The sequence below is a fragment of the Aspergillus vadensis genome (assembly GCF_003184925.1).
Source record: "Aspergillus vadensis CBS 113365 unplaced genomic scaffold BO88scaffold_1, whole genome shotgun sequence".
NCBI lineage: Eukaryota > Fungi > Ascomycota > Eurotiomycetes > Eurotiales > Aspergillaceae > Aspergillus > Aspergillus vadensis.
In genome coordinates this window covers 594756-616707 of record NW_020292039.1, presented here as the reverse complement: position 1 = coordinate 616707, position 21952 = coordinate 594756, and the positions used below count along the sequence as shown (strand labels likewise).

Here is a 21952-nt window from a genome sequence, read left to right as displayed (position 1 = left end):
GATACGTAGTCACTGTGGCGCATTCAACTGGTCCACTTGAAACAATTACCCCGTGAAATGATGGCGATGGAAGTATATGATTGTAATTGATTCAAATTGATCAAAAACCGGAGTGACGCCTCGATTAGTAGTATAGCATTGCAGTTGAAGGCAGTGTTGGCAAAGTATGCACTGCAGGTGGCGGAAGCCTAGTAGTAGCCCTGCCTTGGTACTGGTAGTTTTCCTCACGTTTCGGGGTATATAAGTCGGAGATAATATAAGTACTATGCAGTATAATTACAGATCGGCCGGTGGAGTAAACAATCGGGATACCCGCTAAGCAAAGGGGCCGACGAAACAATAGGGAGGTGAAAGAATGGAAGAATGGGAATGTGAGGAATGTAGGAAGAGGGGGAAGAGGACGACGCAGAGGAGAAGAAAAAAAAAATGGAGCACGGGGGCAGAGGACAATGCCCAACGAGAGGCGTAATGCTAATATACGATGGGGATGGGGATTTGATCGATCGGAGGGGAGATGTCAATCTAAACCGGTGGCTGGTAAAAAAGCCCAGCCCTCTCTCTTCTTCTCTTCTCTTTAACTCGCCTGTTTTTCCTTCTCTGCGGGGCGTCCACCCATGAGCTCTGCCAGGTACACACTGACTCGGCCGTTTTTCTTCCCGCTATATCTTGTTCTATTATTGTCTTATGGATCGTCATTGTGAGGAGATTTGTGAGTTTTCGTTGGGCAGGTGTCTGGCCAAATTACTGCCGTCAACGTCGCCCCCTCTGCCACCTCAAAATGCCTCGTGTACATGTTGGACAGTGTTGTCAGTCTAGCCAGCCGTGAAGTAAATTATTGACAATTGATCTCCTCTGTCACACCTACCTGTCACCCAACATCGTGGTGAGAGTTAAGCAAGGAATGGAGGATGGAAGTATATTGTGCAGCCTAGACACTTGCATCATATCATGGCTGTGCGGGTGTTGCACGGGCTTGGCAAGAAACACCTTACTGGAACCACCACCATTGGATGGCTGAGCTCATTGCCCCAATCCAACGCTCGAGTAGCACTCATAATCGAACCCCAGTGGCTACATGTGTGACTAACTGTTGTAGTTCGATTCTCTGGCTGTTTGAACTCTCAGGTTGTTATGCCTGTTGTTTACGGCTTGCTCTGTCACATGATCCAATGTATCGGTATTACCGAATGGGGTAATCCAGAACGCTGTTGCACTCCAACCTCGTACATCATCAGCACTCCTTGTAAAAGCCTTCGTACTGGGTATTCAGTATATACTGGTCTGCAATGGCATGAGTATTTCCTTTGTCGATATTTGTCACTGTTGAACTTGAGTAAGAGCACCTGAAGAGAAACGCGCTGATATTCTTGTCGACGACAAGGCGATATAGTACTAACACATCGAACCCCTTTGTCTGGCAAGAAGCAAGCCTCTTTGTAGATTCAAAAACGCTTGATGAGAAAGGAAGAGAATTTGTGATGATCGTGGCCTGCGAAACGCGGGTAAATGGCACATACATGGTCATAAGCTGTGACATGAAACAATCAAGTAGGTAGTACTCCCTGGATAGGAAAGCAGATCAGCGCAAATAGTTTCTTTTCGCAGCCAGGTATAAGACAGAGATAATCATGTGACCGAGAGTCTGTATCATTATCTTCAGGCATTGTGCTGCTCGAAAGGGTTATTTTGTCTGATCATCTTGGGGTTCTGGTCCACTACATTGAGGACAGGAGTTAACAATTTGTGCAGGGGTGTAGAAGTAATCATAGGGCAAAGAGGAACCGTGGAGAAGGTCGTTATCCTCAGGGCAGTGGAATCTTCAGAAGTATCTGTTCGACTTCCCCCCTGTGGCATGTTTTCAAGATTCCTCACTGGAGATCGGCTGTGATTTGCTATAATGGCGTACGCTCTGAACAGCCTTATTATTGACACGATATGGTGAGTTGATAAACAATAATAATAAAAAAACAAGGCCATGCCTATTATCCTGCAAATGCGGTTTCGTCAACAAATAGAGGCAAACCCCTCCGAAGTACAGGTGGCATCTTCATAGATTAGTCTAGTCGTCACATTGCAAGGTCCGATACGGGACTGGTCTGCTTGCTTTCTTCGCTTCGTGAACCAATGAGTATATTAGCCCTTGAGATAGATGGTTCAGGTTGAGGAAGGCTATCAGAAAATATATGCCGAAGCTCTCCTTAGAACTAGAATGGGTTTGGGCAGCTCTGGGAGAGTCTATGAACTTTAAATACCAACGTTAATTCTATCAATACATAAACCCGTAAGCTGGAGCTTTGAGAGGTCAAGAATAGCAAAGTAGAAATATCAGTAGCGAAGGAGCTTCATAGTAAGAATCCTGATATAGGCGGTCGCATAGCAAGGACGCCGGATGCTTAAAGTGTTTATATGTCACATGAGTATGGTGCATGAGCAGAACAACACGCTAGGCAAAGAGGAAGCATATGGACTGGAGTAATGGAGCGGTGAGGGAGCCACTTCAAACTAGAACTGATTAGATGGGAAAGCAAAAGCAGATCTTGCCTTTAGTGGATTCAAGAAAGTAATGGAAATTCCCAAGACGGTCATTATCGGATACATCATATGTATAAGCTTGTTCGCGCGGGACTTCCCATAGTGTTGCCGAGACGCTTCATGCTACTATTCCACCCATGCATCGTTCATGCTTCCGTGCACCTACAGTAAGAACATGTTTCTATCGTGCAGCTAGGGTGGACTACTTGAGAAATATACTCTATTAAAAGGCTAAGATTCGTTGCATATCAATAATTGGATGATGGGTTCCCCCTACAACGAATGAGTTTTGTCGCTCATCTGCTCGTTTTTACTTGAGTTATAGTTTCTCCCTGTGATTCTCCTTGGTGTGTGGATGCAACGAAAGAACAGAGTGATCGAAGAGGAATAACACGGAGGACCGAGTTCCTTCCATGTATGATGGCTCTTTCGAAGATATATATGCACGGGTGATCATATGCATTGTCCCAGGGAGTAAGTGCTAGTTGAGGCAATCACTGTTAAGGGAAATGCTCTCTCACATTTCTCGAATGGCCACGTCAGCACGCTGGAGCATCAATGTCTACAGTGTAAAGGAAAATCGGACGCGAAAAGTTCGAGAAAACAGAGAGCTTCTCCGGCAAAGGAGCTGGACAGATTTATGTCAATCGAGCCTCTGTAGTTCTGTTCCGCACTCTGTTGGTTCAATTTGTCATACGCGCTGATAAATTAACTAGTTAACTAAATGAAGCCTTGGGCAGGGACCATACTAACTAGTAATAGTGTTATCTGACCACGGAAAGAGTCCCGCGGTGGAGTCCAGAGTTGCTTATCAGCGATAACCCTAAAAGTCAGCCTTGTCATACTACTGCATATTATAGCAACCCCTAACAGAAACGCCAGCTGGTGGATCCTTCAGTGGGCGGATTCATGTACACTCATCCAAAGCGGAAAAGAACCCGACCTGATTACAAAAGAATCAAAAGGACAATATGTCAGCATGCTTGGAGAGCCCAACTTGTTATGCTTACTTGTTAATTAATAGCTGAATATCACTGCAATAGTGACTCTCTCAAATTGAGACTAAGCTCCGAACAGCCTAGTCCATCGTTAATCTCATTAAAACAGTTTTGAACATTTTTTGAGCTGTTTTCTCTGGTGGCTGTTGCTGGATGACAGCTGCTCTATCTGGCAACCCCCATACAATTTCAAGACTGAATACATCTGGGTAAAAACGCACAATGCAGTCAGAAGGAGAAAAAAACACATACAAGCCAGGTGATGTCGATACTACATCGTCCGAAAGCACACCCAACGATGAAGCAGTACTCGCACAAACAGCCATCTCATCCAAGCCCTTCAGCACTACTCGCGCGAATTTGACCATCGTCAGTCTCACGGGCGTCAGCTTCCTCAACACAATGGGATCAGGAATCCTGACCGTGGCCCTCCCACAAATGGCGATCGACCTCCATCTAGACGAAGACATCCTACTATGGCCCGCATCGGTCTACGCACTCGCAGCGGGTTGCACCCTCCTGCTCTTCGGCTCCATCGCGGATGCAGTGGGTGACAAAATAATATGGATAACTGGGAGTATTCTGTATGCAATATTTACGCTGGCTTGCGGCTTTGCACAGACGGGAAATCAGCTCATCGCGTTTCGGACTCTTTTGGGTCTTTGCATCGCAATGTGCTTGCCCTCTGCAGTTAGCCTAATGACGCGCAGTTGTCCCTCGGGCAAAAGGCGAAACATTGGATTTGCATCAATGGGAATGGGGCAGCCTTTAGGATATTCATTGGGGCTCATCCTCGGTGGTGTGTTCGTTGACACGATCGGATGGCGCTATGGATATTATATCAGTGCTATCATTAATGTTGTCCTATCGGCCACGGCTATCTGGGCGCTGCCCGCTGTTAACAAACCCCACGGGGAGCCGTGGTATAGGCGCATGGCAAAGATTGACTGGATTGGGGCAGTCATCATAAGTGTCTCGCTGGCATTGCTATGTTTCGTGATGGCGTAGGTGTTCCTTCAATCTCCGGCGTTCGACTCTATCTTGCTAATGCAATGTGTCCTGCAGTGAACTCTCCGGAAGTTATCGAAACATTCGCACAGGCTATGTCATTGCTCTTCTTGTTGTTTCATTGGTGCTCATTCCTGCATTCATCGCGTGGATGAACTGGCGACAACGAAAGGGTCAGCCCGCCCTCATTCCCAACAGTATTTGGCGCAACACCACGTTCACCTCGACATGCATCATCGTGTTCTTTACCTGGGCTGTTTTCAATGCCTTTCAATACTTTTCGTCGCTCTAGTAAGTTTACGTTCTATTCCACAAGGAGGATATGGCAAAAGTGGCTGACGAGTATGGGCAGTTTCCAAAACATCCAGCATCATTCTGCTCTCATCTCGGCCGTGATGTTTCTACCCTTGGTGATTGTCGGAGCTCTCACCAATATTGTCACGGGCTACGTAGTGGATAAAGTTGAGGTACGAACATTAGTCTTTGTTTCTGCCTGCATCAGCACTATCTCTGCTCTGTTGATGGCATTGGTCAAACCCAGCTGGGGATATTGGCGGGGGCCGTTCGTGGGGATGCTTCTGAGCCCACTTCATCCGGATGGTAAGTTCTAAATGGATGTGACGGCTAAATGAAGCAAACCACTCTGAATCACTAATCGGGAAATAGTTCTTTTTACCGTCTCAAACCTTATAATCTCGCAAGCTTATCCGGGAGAGAACCAAGGGCTGGCTGGGGCCGTGTTCAATGCCGTCTCACAGATTGGTAACTCCGTCGGACTAGCCGTTAGCGCTGTTATTGCTGGATCTGTTACGGCACATTCGGACGGCAATTTGTTGAAAGGCTACGAAGCGGCCTATTGGCTCATGTTCGCAGCCATGATCGTAGTCTGTTTTGTCAGTTTTGTGGGACTGCGGTCCGGCGGGAAGGTGGGCAGCAAGAAGGAGGAGTAGAATTTTCTGTAACCTATCATGACGATCATAAATCCTATAAGCCCTAACGCTTCAGAGCCCCCAGATTCCGGATCCCTTATCTCCGGCAAACTATAGGATGAAACAACTGTTGTAGTTCTGGCCTCTTACAGCAGGAACGAGGCGGTTTATTGCGTCTTTTTAGCGGCCACGTCATGATATTAGCCCGGTCCAGACGGGCAAGACTGTCTCTGGTAAGGCAATGCCGACGGAGATGCGTAGGAGATGCTTATGGAAGCGGGATTGCGCCGGCGATCCTTCATCTAGTGGTAGGTATTGCAGAGAATTACTGCAGAAACCTGACTGAGTATATTTCTGATTATTGCTCTATTTGCTTTCTTTGGGCACATCTCCGCCTCACGTCAGACATGCACTACCATTTAGATCCTACAATATCCAAGAGTAGCCAATTGGGTGATGTCTGGATCGCCAGAGGACGATAACGATCTTTGTTGAGTGTACCGTCCAACAGACCGTAACGGCTCGTTCACTTCCCCGTGGTCTCTCCGATGAATCGCCAAGAAATATTATATTGGAAAGGCTTATTATTAGACATCCTGTGCTGACTGCACTGCGAGCCGAGAACCCGCATTCAACCGGCATACAGACCCTCGATAATCATACCCCTTCATGCATGTGAGAACTCACACATCCATGAAGTCCGGGACGTCGAGGGAATTTCCATACTTATATTACATCCATAGAAATCGTTATACTTTTCATCTCGAAGTATGTGAACTTAAGTAGGTACACCGGTCCTAGGTTTGGTTTCTGCATAATTGTCAATATCCTGGGTCCCTGATCAACCATGCAACGTATACATCGTCTAATAGTCTGACCCTGTCCAGTTTCCAAAGGCAATCGGCCCCAAGATAAAGCTTGCAAATATCCACTAGGCTCTAATTTGAAGGGCCCCCAATTCTAGCCTTTCTTTTCCATCCTGAAGGATGCCAGTAGTAGGTTCCTACAGCTCCAGATCAGGCCAATGAAGTCAGCGGTCCATGCTGGAGTGGCCAATCGATCGACATTGCCCTATGGACAGTTAACTTCCGAAGGGACTCATCGGAATAGTGTCATATACTTTTGCTCAATCAGGATTCACCGGCAATGCATCATGCTAGGACTGCGTTATAACTCCGAATCTGGTAAGAGGCGGTCTACGTTGGAGGATTGGTTGCACCTTTTGGATATAAAAGGGTACCACGATGCCCTTTTTCAGAATGCTAGTATTACCAGGGCATCTCCCCAACTTTATTTGTCTTACTCTTTTGTGAGGAAGGTCTTATTGTACTTAGATTACTATGTCATCATACAAGGTTGTTATTGTCGGGGGTGGCCCAGTTGGGGCGTTGGCGGGATTATATGCGGCTCAGCGAGGCTTTCAAGTGGAAATTTATGAGATGAGGGACGGTGCGTCTGCCTTACTTTCTGCGCCTCTGGTGCATTTCCCAGTGACATTCTCTTCTAACGGGTGGTTGTACATGTAGAGTACAGTCAAGTCCAGACAGCAACTTCCTTCTCTGCCAAGAGTATCAGTCTGACGCTGTCCGAACGAGGCATCAAGGCTTTACGGCATAGTCAATGCAGGGGCCTGGCAGAGAGAATCCTGTCGACAACTGTTCCCGTCTATGGTCGAATGGTGCACAGCAAGTCCAAGAAGCGACTAACTACCAGGCGAATTGCCTATGATGTTCATGGACAGGTATGTCAGAACCCTCCTCCGTTAACTAATGTCCTGTCTCTACTCCAATTAGGCAGCCATTTCTGACAAAAGCTCATCTTTGTGTAGGCTCTCTATGCTATCAGCCGCTCTGAGATTAACCAAAACTTGCTTGAAGAGTTGTCTGCCTTCCCAAATGTTCGCATATTCTACAAGCACAGACTCAATGGCTTGGACATGAAGCAGAAGTGTGCCACTTTCCAAAACATATCTCGCCCTCTGGAGCCCAGCCATGAGACCAAGTTTGACCTACTAATTGGTGCTGATGGTGCTCACTCCACAACCCGCTTCTTTCTGTCCCGCTATGCCAAAATCAACATCAATCAGAGGTGGGAGGATATCTTCTGGTGTGAGCTTACCATCCCTACGGGGCATGCTCTTCCGATGGACTGTCTGCACATGTGGCCCCAGCGTGACTTTATGCTGTTTGCCTGTCCGGATAAGGTATGCATGCTTCACAAGTCATTCCTTTAAATAATGTGATACTGACTCTCCCTAGGAAGGAACATTGACTTGCAATCTGTTCGCCCCGGAAAAAGTCTTCCTGGAACTGAAGTCCTCCGGGAGGATTGCAGAGTTCTTTGAGAAGAACTTCCCCGGTATCACACCAGACCTCATCCCTACCGACAATCTCCAGAAACAATTCAAGTCCAACCTTCATCACCCAATGATTGACATCCGATGCTCTCCGTATCACTATCAGGATTCATGTGTCCTTATTGGTGATGCCGCACATGCCATGGTCCCCTTCTACGGTCAAGGCATGAACACCGGCTTCGAGGATGTCCGAATCTTGTTCGAGGACTTCCTCGACCAACGAAGGAGTTTCCCTTCCTGGAAAGACAATCTCTCCTTGAGCTATGCGATGCAACAAAAAGAGCTACCCGACACCCCGCAGGCGATTGTGGAAGACTACCTTGAGAAGTACACCAAGTATCGCCAGCCGGATGTCCACATTATAAATGAATTGGCGTTGCAAAACTACAAGGAACTACGACAAGGCGTGTTCAAAATGTCTTACCATATCCGCAAGCATATCGAAGAGTTTCTGAGCCTTCATGCCCCGCAGCTTGGGTGGGCGACGCAGTACCGGCTGGTGGCGTTTGAGACGATGCGATATACCGATGTTTTGCGACAGGTCCGAAGACAGGGAATGATCCTGAGTGCTGTGGCGTGGAGCTGCCTGGTGCTCTTTTTCCTTTTGTGTCTTTTTTCGCTTCACCTGTAAGAAGCGAAGTATTGGTAATGAATCGGGTTTTTGCATATAGTCTGTGGGATAAGTGGGTAAAAGCTTGGACATAGTGTAATTAAGTGTCAGTTATTGATTATTGTTTAATTGAAGTTTACTGAACTTTAAAGCGATGCGAACCCAAATGTGAATACTGCTTTTCCAGTACATGAGATGTTTAGCATTGTTTCGATTAAAGCTTTTCATACTCCAACTAGATGTTGCTTTAATAGGTATAGTGAGTACACTAACAATCGAGGGCGATGATGTGTAGTTTCTCACTGGAAATCTCGTACTTGACATGGTTCAACTTTAGATTCGGTTTAAAGTATATAATCGAAACTTAAGTTTGGGACGGTTTTCACCCAAGATCGACTAACTACCAAAGCGGGGGTTGACCTCATAAGGTCTATCAATTGTACCTGTATACAGCACTAGTACCACCACGATGCAATAATCTTGAGGTAACTGTTTGTGCTCATGCATTATTAGGCGTCCCACCACCTGCATCTCCATAGTCCATACATACTACATACAGTGACTATGCGATGTGACCGGGCCCGGAATAACATGATCTCCGATCTAACGGGGCCAAAAGGGGCAGCCAAGATCTGCTATTCTCAATAAAGCTAGTGGCGGACCACCTGAGGCGGTGATCCTTTTTGGGTGAGGAAAGGGCAAAAAGTGGATCGGCGAAAGGCAAGTTGGAGTCGGGAGTTTGGTCTGCCGCCCCAAGGGCCGCGTATTAGTCTAGCTGCTCTCTCTATTCATTCGGGCCAACTCGTCAACTCTCTCCCTCGCTGTCATTCAGAATTCATTATTTCTCATATCATCTTGCCATTCTTGCCACTTTCGGTCCCTATTATTGCTTTTGATCCTCGGTATCATTTTCCCACCTCGGTGGCGCCCCTACAGACCGACACATACCTGGCCGACTTTCCTTGCTTCTGCCTGTACACCGGGACCCGCCTCATACCCAGTACCTGTTGGTCCATGGCAAGCCTCCTACTTGGCCTGATCACATCGTCCTGAGAGTGAGAGTTCACCCAAACTCTCCCCCCAAACGATGCGTCTTACAGGTGGTGTCGCTGCGGCTTTGGGCCTTTGCGCTGCTGCCTCCGCTTCTCTCCATCCTCATCGTTCCTACGAGACCCATGATTACTTCGCTCTACATCTTGATGAATCCGCCTCGCCGGCCGACGTCGCTCAACGGCTAGGTGCTCGCCACGAAGGCCCCGTCGGAGAATTACCTTCACATCATACCTTTTCGATACCCCGTGAGAACAGTGACGATGTCCATGCGCTGCTGGATCAATTACGCGATCGTCGGAGGTTACGCCGCCGCTCCGGAGACGACGCCGCTGTCCTTCCCTCCTTGGTCGGGCGAGACGAAGGTCTAAGTGGGATTCTTTGGTCCGAGAAGCTGGCCCCCCAGAGGAAACTTCATAAGAGAGTGCCACCGACAGGATATGCTGCTAGATCGCCTGTGAACACTCAGAGCGATGCTCAAGCGCTTGCGGCGCAAAAACGCATTGCCTCGGAATTGGGCCTAGCGGACCCCATCTTCGGCGAACAATGGCATTTGTTCAATACCGTTCAGCTGGGCCATGATCTTAACGTGACGGGGATCTGGCTGGAGGGTATTACGGGGCAGGGTGTCACGACGGCTATTGTCGATGATGGTTTGGACATGTACAGCAACGATCTTAGGCCGAACTATTTTGCGGCGGGGTCTTACGACTATAATGACAAAGTACCAGAGCCGAGACCGCGCTTGAGCGACGACCGCCACGGTACTAGATGTGCGGGTGAAATCGGTGCGGCGAAGAACGACGTGTGCGGGGTTGGTGTCGCGTATGATAGTCGCATCGCTGGTATTCGGATTCTCTCTGCACCCATTGACGATACTGATGAGGCTGCGGCTATCAACTACGCTTACCAGGAGAACGATATATACTCGTGTTCCTGGGGTCCTTACGATGATGGCGCTACAATGGAGGCTCCGGGAACCCTGATCAAGCGGGCCATGGTCAATGGTATCCAAAATGGCCGTGGTGGAAAAGGCTCGGTTTTTGTGTTTGCGGCTGGTAATGGTGCCATTCATGATGACAATTGTAACTTTGACGGTTACACCAACAGTATCTACAGCATCACGGTGGGTGCCATTGATCGGGAGGGTAACCACCCTCCCTATTCGGAATCCTGCTCGGCGCAACTGGTGGTTGCCTACAGCAGTGGCGCGAGCGATGCAATTCATACCACGGACGTCGGCACAGACAAGTGCTCGAGTACTCATGGTGGAACTTCGGCGGCCGGCCCGCTCGCTGCGGGAACTGTGGCGCTGGCCCTCAGCGTTCGGCCGGAACTCACCTGGCGTGATGTCCAATATCTGATGATTGAGGCGGCAGTGCCGGTTCATGAAGACGATGGAAGCTGGCAAGACACTAAGAACGGAAAGAAGTTCAGCCATGACTGGGGATACGGCAAGGTGGATACCTGGACGCTGGTGCAACAGGCAAAGACCTGGGATCTGGTGAAGCCCCAAGCTTGGCTCCATTCCCCCTGGCAGCGGGTTGAGCATGAGATCCCACAGGGCGAGCAGGGTCTTGCCAGTTCGTATGAGGTGACGGAGGATATGTTGAAGGGAGCCAATCTGGAACGGCTGGAGCATGTCACGGTCACCATGAATGTTAACCACACTCGCCGAGGCGATCTCAGCGTGGAGTTACGGAGCCCTGACGGCAGGGTCAGTCACCTCAGTACGCCCCGGCGGCCGGATAATCAAGAGGTGGGCTATGTTGACTGGACCTTCATGAGCGTTGCTCATTGGTTAGTGATTCTTTTGCTCGATTGTCGGTTTTAATGCTAATATCTATCTAGGGGCGAGTCCGGAATCGGCAAATGGACTGTGATTGTCAAGGACACCAATGTAAACGAGCATACTGGACAATTCATCGACTGGCGACTCAACTTGTGGGGCGAGGCGATTGACGCAGCCGAGCAGCCCCTTCACCCCATGCCTACTGAACATGATGATGACCACAGCTACGAGGAAGGAAACGTGGCTACCACGAGCATTAGCGCCGTCCCTACGAAAACCGAGCTGCCTGACAAGCCCACTGGTGGCGTTGATCGCCCGGTGAACGTCAAGCCTACGACATCCGCGATGCCGACAGGTAGTCTGACGGAGCCAATCGATGATGAAGAACTCCAGAAGACCCCTACGACAGAGGCAAGCTCAACAGCAAGCCCATCTCCGACCTCCGCGTCAGACAGTTTCCTGCCTTCTTTCTTCCCCACGTTCGGTGCCTCCAAGCGGACGCAAGTCTGGATCTACGCCGCGATCGGTTCCATCATTGTCTTCTGCATTGGCCTGGGTGTCTATTTCCATGTGCAACGCCGTAAACGCATTCGCAACGACAGTCGGGATGACTACGATTTCGAAATGATCGAAGACGAGGATGAGCTACAGGCAATGAACGGACGGTCGAACCGTTCACGTCGCCGGGGTGGCGAGCTTTACAATGCTTTTGCAGGCGATAGCGATGAGGAACCGTTGTTCAGTGATGAGGATGATGAACCGTATCGGGATCGGGGGATTAGCGGCGAACAAGAACGGGAGGGGAATGAAGAGCATTCTCGGAGATGAAGGGCAAGTAGATGAGGGTCGATCTTATTTCGGACAGTGTTTCTAACTCGTTGGATGACCTGCGTTGAACGATATTCCTGCTGTGTATGCTGCATAGAGAGAGCGTGTATATACCATGTATGTGTGCACCATCTTAAATCATTGATTCTATCATTTATCTATTCTTCATCTGCCGTAGAATCAAGTGGTGGTGATCTCCGGAGTAGAACCAAAGGAACACTAAATTAAGGGTCTTGGCGATGACGCTTCCCGTCGCTGCTTTTGACTTCCTCCGCATCTCTTGTCTCTCCTGCTGTTGACCGCCCGCCAACCAACCTCCATCTCCTCACTCCTCCCACCTTATCCTACTGTCCTGCTTCTAGAACCCCCAGATTAATATAAAAACCGGCTTTTCTTAGCTCCACGTACTGTACCTCGCACTGATCTCCATCTCCACCCACTCCAACGCTACCGACCTAGCCTTCTCTGCCGGCTCCAGGCGGCAGGCAACCCAACCAGCCCCTCGATGGATCAGCACGACGACTTCGACAGCGTCTCGTGGAGGCATGACCCGGACAGTGATCTCTCACGACCTACGACTTCCGGGACAGATACAGAGGAGCAGGAACCATACACTCACGATGTCAATGGCAAACGGAGGATGAGCAACGCTCAAGAGAGCCCCCAGGCTGGGCCACTGGCGGATGCCGTCGACCTGGCGGGTATCGGCGATGGTGTGCTAGAGTGCCGGGTAGATTCGCCGTTGAAAGAGAATGATGGGACAAAAGACGCTTATATTTCATATTTGGTTACTACTACGGTGGGTTGTCTCTATCTATACCTTCAGTGGGCTTTGATTGGAGATGGGTTTGCGGTTGCAGTGCATGCTAACCATAACTGTAGACCGATTTCAAGTCCTTCCAGAAACCCGAGTTCACCGTGCGACGCAGATTCACCGACTTCTATTTCCTATACAAGACGCTTTATCGCGAATACCCTGCCTGTGCCGTCCCGCCGTTGCCGGATAAGCATAAGATGGAGTATGTCCGCGGCGATCGGTTCGGACCCGAGTTCACCACCCGACGGGCATGGTCTCTACATCGCTTCCTGAAACGGCTTACGCTGCATCCCGTGCTGCGGCGCGCGCCGTTATTGGCCATCTTCCTGGAATCTCCCGACTGGAATGCACACATGCGGTTGCGGTCCACGCGCAACTCGACCAGCACCTCGGACGGCAGCGGGGTCCCTGGGATCTTTGACAACTTTACCGACACCTTTGTCAACGCTTTCACCAAGGTGCATAAGCCGGATAAGCGGTTTATTGAAGTGCGAGAGAAGGCGGATAAACTGGACGAGGACCTCAATCATGTGGAGAAGATTGTAGCCCGGGTGGCGCGGCGAGAATCGGATCTCGAGGCAGACTATAATGACCTCGCTACGCAGTTCCGCAAACTAGTGCCCCTAGAACCGGAGGTGGAGGTCCCCTTACAAGTCTTTGCAGCCTCGGTAGAGGAGACAGGGCGGGGGCTCAAGACGCTCAAGGATCACACTGACCAGAATTATCTGGGGTCGCTGCGGGATATGGAGGCGTACATTGTCTCGCTGAAAGCTCTCCTCAAAACGCGCGAGCAGAAACAGCTCGACTTCGAAGCGCTGGTCGACTATCGAAACAAGGCGGTGGCGGAGCGGGACTCCCTCGCCTCCAACCCCTCTTCCTACTATGCCTCCAACCCGCTGACCTCTTCCCCGGCCTCTTTCATCCGGTCCAAGATGGAGGACATGCGGGGTGTCGATCACGAGCAATCGCGACGCGAGCGGGTGCGGAAGTTGGAGCTCCGCATCGACGAGCTCACGCGCGAGGTCGAGTCGGCCAAAACGACGTCGGAGATGTTCGACGAGGAGGTTGTGCGCGAGGTAGCGGACTTTGAACGCATCAAGGCCGTGGAGTTCCGGGATACTCTGGGAGCGTTGGCCGAGAAGCAGATCGAGTTTTACCAGGGAGTACTGAATACCTGGGAACGATTTGTGGCTGAGATGGAGGGTGATCTGGAAGAAGAGCATGACCCAGGCATGGAGGAGAGGTGATCACTTATACTACTGCTACAACCACCATTGCTACATTTAGGTACTATTGATTATGACACTGTGATATCGCACTAGCCATGTTTCTTTTTGTTCGCTTCATGAGGGTTTTGATTCTCTTATTACCATTACGGAAGGAGACTGTTGCTTCATGAATGAAATAATCATCACGACGTTGCACTTTTCTATCTGTCTTTCATTCCTTCTTTTACTTGTCCATTAGAACCCCATCTACCCATCCACCCATCATCCTCATCCTCACAATCACCATGACACTCAATTAATTCCCCACCAACCTCTCCCTAACCCTCTGACTCTCCGCCCACTCCAAATCAAGGGGACTCGGATCCCTCTGCGCATTAGGGTCCACCACTGCCGGATCCAGCGCGCGAGTCGTATGTCTTCGCACGATATTCTACAACAGGGATATACCCCTGATATCAGATACACCCTTGCGCAAGCACACAACCCGAACAAACACATAGTATGTAAGAATCAGGCAATGAAGTCAGGTATGGTACTAACCTCCCGATACACCTGATTCGGCGTCTTGCTTCTATTCTTGTCCTTGCGGGTGTCATCACCATCATCACCGGACATCAAATGGAGGTACACTTCATGATCGTAGTCGATTCTTTGCGATGATGGGTTGGCAAAGTTGGCGGATAGATGGGGTCTTTCTTCTTGTGTTTGGGATTGGGATTGGGATTTGGGTTTGGGGTTTTTGGTTGTAGCGGTGTTTGATGAGGACATCTTTCTTTCTTTTCTTCCTTCGTCGGTATGTATAGTATGGGAATAGGGTTGTTATGTGAGTGAAATGATAGATGGTATTAAAGTTGGAGAGAAAAATTCAATTGAGTTGTAGGGCTGTGTCTGGTACTAATATACTTTAAAGTTCTTCAGGGTTTTACTAGCTATCTTTTCTTTTAGCTTGCTTGAGGGGGGTTGTTTTGCCTTTCTGCAGTAGTGGAATTGGAATGGGTGCATTGTGGCGGAGTGAGTGCATGGTGGCAGTGGCAGTGAGAGTGAGAGTGAGATTTGGAGTCAGGGGGGGAATGGCATGTTGCATTTCGTGGGACTTGATGGTATGCGGAGATGTGTATTTCTTGGATTGATTATTATTATGCAGGAGGAAAGTTAGTATTTGGGGGCGAAAATGTGTAGTATCTTGGGGGTTGAAAGATGACTTACACTTGTTGATGGTAGTTCACGGATGCGGAATCATGTTTGCTCTGTTTGCTTTAGTATCTGGTGATGGCTTCACTTTCCCTTCCACTTCCGGCTTCTTGCTCTCTCTTCCCCGCTGCTCACTGCCCCATCTCCCATCATGCGTCCCCTCTCTCGGACGGCTCTCCGTCCCTACGTCTGCCCGTCTTGTCAATTGGGCCGTCTCCCTGCTCGCAGGAGATATGCCTCCCACTCGCCCTCCAATGCTTCGGCTCCCGAGATCTACGATGTCGTCTGCGTCGGAGGTGGTCCTGCCGGTCTGGGCCTGCTGGCTGCACTCCGTATGTTATTCCAATGCGCTGTATACATCCAATTGGCGTCTGTTACTGACTTCTCTAGGGGCTAATCCCACCACTTCAAAGCTGAAAGTCGCCCTGGTCGAAACTCAAGATCTGAACAAAGCCCGCTCGTGGTCCCTCGATGCGCAGAACTACTCCAACCGCGTCAGCAGCCTGACCCCCTCCTCCGTCTCGTTCCTGAAGAAGATCGGCGCCTGGGATCACCTTGACACATCCCGCGCTCAGCCCTACCAGGAGATGCAAGTTTGGGATGGCGAAACCGGCTCGCGCATCTCCTTCGACTGGTCCATGGAGACCTCTCCGTTCGAAGACCTCCGCACCGTCGCGACCATGACCGAGAACTCCAACCTCGTTCGCGCCCTCCTCTCCCGCATCGCAGCCTCCGGAGAGGACAACCTCTCCCTCTTCTCCAACAGCACCGTCTCCTCCATCACCAATGGCATCGATACCCCCGACGGCCCCGACCTCTCCGCTTGGCCCGTCCTCTCCATCACACCCACCAACACCACCACCACCCAACCGCCCACCCGCATCGCCGCGCGCCTTCTCGTCGGCGCAGACGGCATCAACAGCCCTGTCCGCCGCTTCGCCGACATCGCCACAGACGGATGGGACTACAACCGGCACGGCATCGTCGCGAGCCTCTCCCTCGCCGACCTAGACCCCGCTCCGTTTCCTCTCGGAATGAGAACCGCCTACCAGCGCTTCCTCCCCTCCCTAGGCGGACCCATCGCCCTACTCCCTCTCCCTAACAACAACGCAACCCTCGTCTGGTCTACGACCGTCGAAAACGCCGCCTACCTCAAATCCCTCTCCCCGAAGGCCTTCATCTCCATGGTCAACGCCGCCTTCCGCCTCTCCATGACCGACCTCCAATACATGCTGCGCATGGAACGCCCCTCCTCTACTACAACCGAAAATCCCCACGAAGACGAACTCACCTGGCGCCTCCAACACACCCCGCAGCCCTCCCACCTCCCACCCATGGTCACAGGCGTCCAGGAAGGCAGCGTGGCCTCCTTCCCCCTCCGCTTCCGCCACGCCTCCACCTACGTCTCTCCCCGCGTGGCTCTCGTCGGCGATGCCGCGCACGTCATCCACCCGCTCGCCGGTCAGGGCTTGAACCTGGGTCTGGGCGACGTGGCGTCCCTGGCGCAGACGATCGAGTACGCCGTGCACCATGGTATGGACGTGGGTGATTTGCTCACCCTTGAGCGGTATGCATGGGATCGGTACGGCACGAATGCGAAGATCGGCGGTGCTTGTGATGTCCTGCATAAGTTGTATAATGTTCCGGGTAATGGACCTGTGGCGTGGGCGCGCAGTCTGGGATTGGATGTGATTGATCGGGTGCCGTTTGTCAAGGGGTTGTTGATGAAGGGGGCTGAGGGATCGTAAATCAATCTATGTGTTTATTATGAGGTAGGAAGTGGTCATGTATATTATTACTTTTCTTTAGCAGTACTCTAGTGGTTTCAACTAAGTGTATGATATGACTACATGTGTATGGTATACCAATGCTATGCTCTATACCAACTACTGCTACATTAGACGATAAGATAGTAGTAGTAACCCTGTAAGAAAACGAGGGCACTGCCAGATGGATCGACGAATTTACCAGAAGAGTGTATAATGAGTAAAGAACCAATCTCGCTCCAATTCGACTGCTATCTATACCACACCAAGACAAAAAGCACCAGATGAAAAGCGAAAGATATAAGTGAAAATAAACCCCCGGGTATTGTATTTTAGAACATCTTCGTTAATTTTTTCTTTTTTCCTTCCCACCCTTATACTTTTTTAAGCGGAACGCACGCTCTTAGCACAAACAAATTGAAACCCATCTAAGCCCTGTGTGTATATGGATTCCCATCTCTATGCATCAACCTTCATGTCACCCAACTGCTGCGCAACTCCCTCGACACTCTCTCCCCGCTTCTTAGCCACCCGGGCCTTGACCTCCGCCGGCAGAGCAGTCAGATCGACCAGAACACCTTCCTTCTCGGGGTGTCCGTCCTCCAGACCCATTTCCTTGACGCGGACCTTGCCGGCCGCGAGCTCATCCTCGCCCAGGATGACGGCGAAGGGGACGCCGGCTTGTTCGGCGGCCTTGAATTGTTGGGGGAGCTTGGGCTTGACCTTGTAAGAGAATTCGGCCTGTAGATTATTGTTAGTATATACGATCAGGAAAGGAGGGAGGGAGTATATGGAAGGAGCTTACCTTGACACCAGAGTTCCAGAGAGTCTGGCACACGCTCATCCGCTCCTTCAGCATACCAGTGAAGCCCTTACCACCAAAGGCCATGACGTAGGCGTCGACCTCGCTGCTGCGGAGGGCCTCGGCGCTCTTCTCACGCTCGAGACGGGCCTTGGTGATGGAGAAGATACGGTCCACACCGAAGGACACACCCACGCAGGGAATCTGCGCCTTGGGCAGGAACATGCCCACCAGGTTGTCGTAGCGACCTCCCGCGGCGACACTGCCGACACCCAGGGTCGGGTCGTTGGAGCGGTCGTCGTCTTCCGAGTTGCCGCCCTTGGATTTGCTCTTCTTGCCGGACTTCTGCACGGCCTGGGCCTCCGGTGCGGAGGACGCCACGGCGGGGGCGGAGCCCTCGGTGACGACCTCGTAGATCACACCGGTGTAGTAATCGAGACCACGAGCCAGACTCATATCGAAGGAGATCTTGTCCAGCACACCGAATGCCTCGAGGTAGTCCATGAGCAGACCCATATCTTCGAGACCGGCCTTGGCGGACTCGTTGGCCGTCAGGCCCTCATCCTTGAGGAGGTTCTCAAGGAGTTCGCGGCCGCCCTTGTGCATCACGTATGTCTCGATCTTATCGGCCACGGCGCCGTCCAGACCCTTCTCCTCGACCATTTCCTTGCGCACATCCGCCCAGGGCATCTTGTCCAGCTTGTCGACGGCACTGGAAATCGGACGGATCTTCTCTTCGGGCACACCACAGACCTGGAAGACACCGTCGAGGATCTTCCGGTGATTGATCTTGATGTTATAGCGACCGTTCCAGCCCAGCTCTTCGAAGACTTCGGTGACGATGCGCAGGATCTCGGCATCGGGTACCATGGGGTCGAAGGTACCGGCGATATCGAAATCGCACTGGTAGAACTCGCGCATGCGACCCTTGCTGACGGCGGGCTGATCGCGACGGTACACCTTGGCGATGTGGTAGCGCTTCATGCTGCGGACGTCCGGGTTCATGGCGAGCCAACGAGCGAAGGGGACAGTGAGATCGTAGCGGAGGGAGCAGATTTCTCCACCCTGGTCCTGGAGGTCGTAGATGAGCTTGGAGTCCTCGCCATACTTACCGGCGAGAATCTCGCGCAGCTCGAAGACGGGGGTGTCGAGGGCAGTACCGCCATGGCGCTTGAAGACGTCGGCGATGGTGGAGAAGATGCGGTCGCGGAGGAGGGCGTCGGAGCCGGACCAGTCCTTGGTACCCTTGGGGGTCTTCAGGTTGAAGGAGAGCTTGGATTCCTTTTCTTTGGGCATGGTGGAGAGCGAACGAGAGGGATGGGGAAGGGGAATGGAGGGGGATGAGGAGGGAAAAGTCGAGTGGGAGAGGGAGTTGTGGTAGTGGCGGTGGTGGGGGATGGTGGGGGCTTCGATCGCCTGCCGGATGTTTGGCCGCTCGCTGGTTTGGTGCTGCTGAAGGCTACTACGGCTCTTGCTGGTGCTGGTGCTGGTGCTGCGTCTGCAATTGCTCGCTGGGGCCCGGGGATACTCCGTCAGGGCTCGTCGGGCGGAGCGGAGGATGCGTGGTTGGAGTGAGGGGTGCATTCAAGGAATTGATGTCGGACTCTCCCGCGCAAACCGGCGTTATAGACGGGCAGCCTTAAATTCAGGAGCAAAAGATGTTTTGGAGGTAAAGTCGAAGTCGGCGAATCGGTGGTTGAGATTAGTGAGTCAAACTGTGCATATGGGGGGTAGATCATCTACGATTATTAAGGTAATTACTCTTATCAAATTGACACTTTGGCCGAGTGGTTTAAGGCGCAGGCCTGCTACTACCTTATCGTATTAGCTGTTTAGCCTGTGGGTTCGCCCGCCTGGGTTCGAGTCCCAGAGGTGTCGCATATCTCTTTTTGAATTTTTTTTTTGTCTACCAGCATCATGACCCCAGAATAAATGCATTTATTCCTATCAACTTTTTCTCGGTTCATAGAGTTGGTTTCCTGCTACGCTATGATAAATCACCAGCTATCATGCCTAGCGCTGTGAATTGTCTTTTCGCCCCCAGGCGATGTAGCAGGGATCATAACAAGTCACATCGTAGTTGGAATGCTGGCTAGATCTACGCATTCCTAGTCCACATCTAGAACCTCGTGGCTACGAACGATGCGAGATTGAGGCTGCAAGCGGCAAGACGCTTATCGATGGCCTCAAAATTATGGCAACACTTTAATATGGTGGTAAATATTAGGAAAGGTGTCATCTCATGCACTGTCCGGTATAAGAGTCAATCACAAACTGATGCTTATCCGGAAACAAGCTGGCTGAGTCGTGGAGTTCTCCTGCCAAGGAAGTATTAATAGTTACAAGTATAGCAGGAGATACTTCGCAGTGGGCTAGAAATCCTCACTGAAGGGACACTTTAGAGGAATGTCCGTCCAAGATCACCGAATGGGGCATGCGACAAGTTTCCAGTCTTACACAGTTATACAAGGTAAGTAGTACGGGGTAACGAACTCCCTGCGAGTCAAGCATATGAACACTGCCCTGGTTGGTAGTTATCATTAGAATGCCTTCTTACTCAGATTCGGATTCGGTCCCATTCCGCCATCCGACCGAGTACAAAGCCGCAGTCACCACTGCTACTACTTAGTACTACAGCCCAACCTGTCCCACTCCCAAGCCCCAGCCCCCCCAAACTGGTTTTCTACTCGCCATTCCAGCCAGAATCCCTGACCACCCGTTATGGTCCTACCTATTCCAAGATCTGCCCCCGTGGTAGATTCAAGCACATGGATAGTATCAACCCACATGGACAGGGGCGCTTATTGGCGGGGAAAACGGTGGCTTGATGTGAGGCAGACTGGCACATGGGGGTGATGTTACAATTTGTAACTTGCACACCTGACGTCTGTAAGTATTGTGTTTTTTTCCCGGGTTTGACCAGGCACACTAAGTGCACTGCACAGTGCACACCTCCATCCCAGTAGCAGTAGCAAAACCTACTCTTACTTCGGACTAGACTCCGGAGTAGACCGAGCGCAGTGGAAGGTTCCATTTAGACGCCCGCAGCTTTTAGTGCAGGCCCTAGTGCCCCCATGTCCACCCAATGACGTTATGGCCTGTTCTCAAGGATCTTCCCCAAAGGCCATTGATTTGTCGCAGGCTTGAAACCCAGATCCATGGTGCTTATCAATTGGCAGTTTAATAAGCTAAAACCCGGCTATGATGTTACCTAGTTAGTACTTAGGAGTTATCTGGCGCTTTATCGGGCTGAACGGACGCAGAGCGGATGCTATCGGTTACGCCATAAATAGTTGGTCTTCTAACTTTCACAGTATTCATGGTTGAAATTGCTAAAGGCAGGCTGCGTTATGTTTTTTTATGCACGCGTATAAGTTATGGTTTCACTGCCGAACTCGATCCGATTTAACTTTACCACGGATGCAAGTGGCAGCTGTTGTTCCTTAGACAGAATCGGAAACCGACACGAGTGTCACTGGAACGGAATAGAAAACCAAACCCTGCTCCTTATGAGTGTGTTTGTGTGTACTGTGTAAGGCACAATTACATCCGCTCCGTACAACGCCTTCGGTCTGTATGACGCTAGTATCTCAAATGCTGGGGTGGATGGGGTATGTGGGGCGTAACAAATTATGCGATTGGTCACAAGTCACCCTTCTGATCCTTGAGTTTCCACGTGGTTCTGGTGTAGCGTGATACGGTATGTATGACATCGTACCTATCCATGTTCGCTTTGTGTACACTAATATCGTAACCGCTTACTAGGTGGTACTGATCTTATCTAATAACGGTATGGCCCCGACCGTACCCCAGAAAGAGGGGGGAAGAAAGGTACAACGTTGTAGTGAAAGAACGCAGATGACGATTGCATGTACTACAACTGGAAATGGCAAAGTTAATATAGAATAAGAACTGGATCGGAATGCTCGAGGGGTCTCCTGACCCCCATCGCAAGTGCCCCTGGTACCTCCCCGCCCCCTTGGGAAAAGCAAATACCCCGGACAACAAAGGCGCTGCGATAACTTGCCAACATGAAGCCACCGC

General features: G+C 50.8%; 7 protein-coding genes and 1 non-coding gene across 8 annotated transcripts; 6 read left to right on the top strand and 2 right to left on the bottom strand.

Moving 5' to 3' along the window:
• Positions 1–3752: 3752 nt before the first annotated feature.
• BO88DRAFT_448078 (MFS transporter) lies at positions 3753–5488 on the top strand (the record flags this gene model as incomplete). Its single annotated transcript, XM_025710416.1, has 4 exons — positions 3753–4534; positions 4596–4829; positions 4891–5138; positions 5205–5488. The coding sequence occupies 4 exons, from the start codon at positions 3753–3755 to the stop codon at positions 5486–5488; spliced, it is 1548 nt and encodes a 515-aa protein (XP_025568039.1).
• Positions 5489–6807: 1319 nt separating this feature from the next.
• On the top strand, positions 6808–8454 carry BO88DRAFT_459498 (kynurenine 3-monooxygenase; the record flags this gene model as incomplete). The annotated part of the gene is made up of 4 exons (XM_025711091.1): positions 6808–6916; positions 6994–7208; positions 7296–7670; positions 7726–8454. 4 exons carry the CDS (start codon positions 6808–6810, stop codon positions 8452–8454), a joined length of 1428 nt encoding a protein of 475 aa, XP_025568038.1.
• Positions 8455–9179: 725 nt separating this feature from the next.
• kexB (kexin kexB) lies at positions 9180–12252 on the top strand. Its single transcript, XM_025703673.1, has 2 exons — positions 9180–11283; positions 11335–12252. The coding sequence occupies exons 1-2, from the start codon at positions 9521–9523 to the stop codon at positions 12101–12103; spliced, it is 2532 nt and encodes an 843-aa protein (XP_025568037.1). The 5' UTR covers positions 9180–9520; the 3' UTR covers positions 12104–12252.
• A 161-nt stretch (positions 12253–12413) lies between these two features.
• Positions 12414–14351, top strand: BO88DRAFT_399935 (sorting nexin-4). Its single transcript, XM_025705439.1, has 2 exons — positions 12414–12902; positions 12986–14351. The coding sequence occupies exons 1-2, from the start codon at positions 12609–12611 to the stop codon at positions 14165–14167; spliced, it is 1476 nt and encodes a 491-aa protein (XP_025568036.1). The 5' UTR covers positions 12414–12608; the 3' UTR covers positions 14168–14351.
• Positions 14308–15309, bottom strand: BO88DRAFT_399934 (uncharacterized protein). The gene is made up of 2 exons (XM_025705438.1): positions 14690–15309; positions 14308–14579 (listed from the first exon to the last, which is right to left on the bottom strand). Exons 1-2 carry the CDS (start codon positions 14915–14917, stop codon positions 14445–14447), a joined length of 363 nt encoding a protein of 120 aa, XP_025568035.1. The 5' UTR covers positions 14918–15309; the 3' UTR covers positions 14308–14444.
• On the top strand, positions 15260–17160 carry BO88DRAFT_354327 (putative ubiquinone biosynthesis monooxgenase (Coq6)). The gene is made up of 2 exons (XM_025703672.1): positions 15260–15672; positions 15731–17160. Exons 1-2 carry the CDS (start codon positions 15492–15494, stop codon positions 17086–17088), a joined length of 1539 nt encoding a protein of 512 aa, XP_025568034.1. The 5' UTR covers positions 15260–15491; the 3' UTR covers positions 17089–17160.
• A 172-nt stretch (positions 17161–17332) lies between these two features.
• Positions 17333–19566, bottom strand: BO88DRAFT_399932 (histidine--tRNA ligase). Its single transcript, XM_025705437.1, has 2 exons — positions 17912–19566; positions 17333–17847 (listed from the first exon to the last, which is right to left on the bottom strand). The coding sequence occupies exons 1-2, from the start codon at positions 19202–19204 to the stop codon at positions 17566–17568; spliced, it is 1575 nt and encodes a 524-aa protein (XP_025568033.1). The 5' UTR covers positions 19205–19566; the 3' UTR covers positions 17333–17565.
• Positions 19567–19681: 115 nt separating this feature from the next.
• BO88DRAFT_t33 lies at positions 19682–19786 on the top strand. The gene has a single exon. It is a non-coding gene; the product is annotated as a tRNA-Ser (tRNA).
• Positions 19787–21952: the final 2166 nt, after the last annotated feature.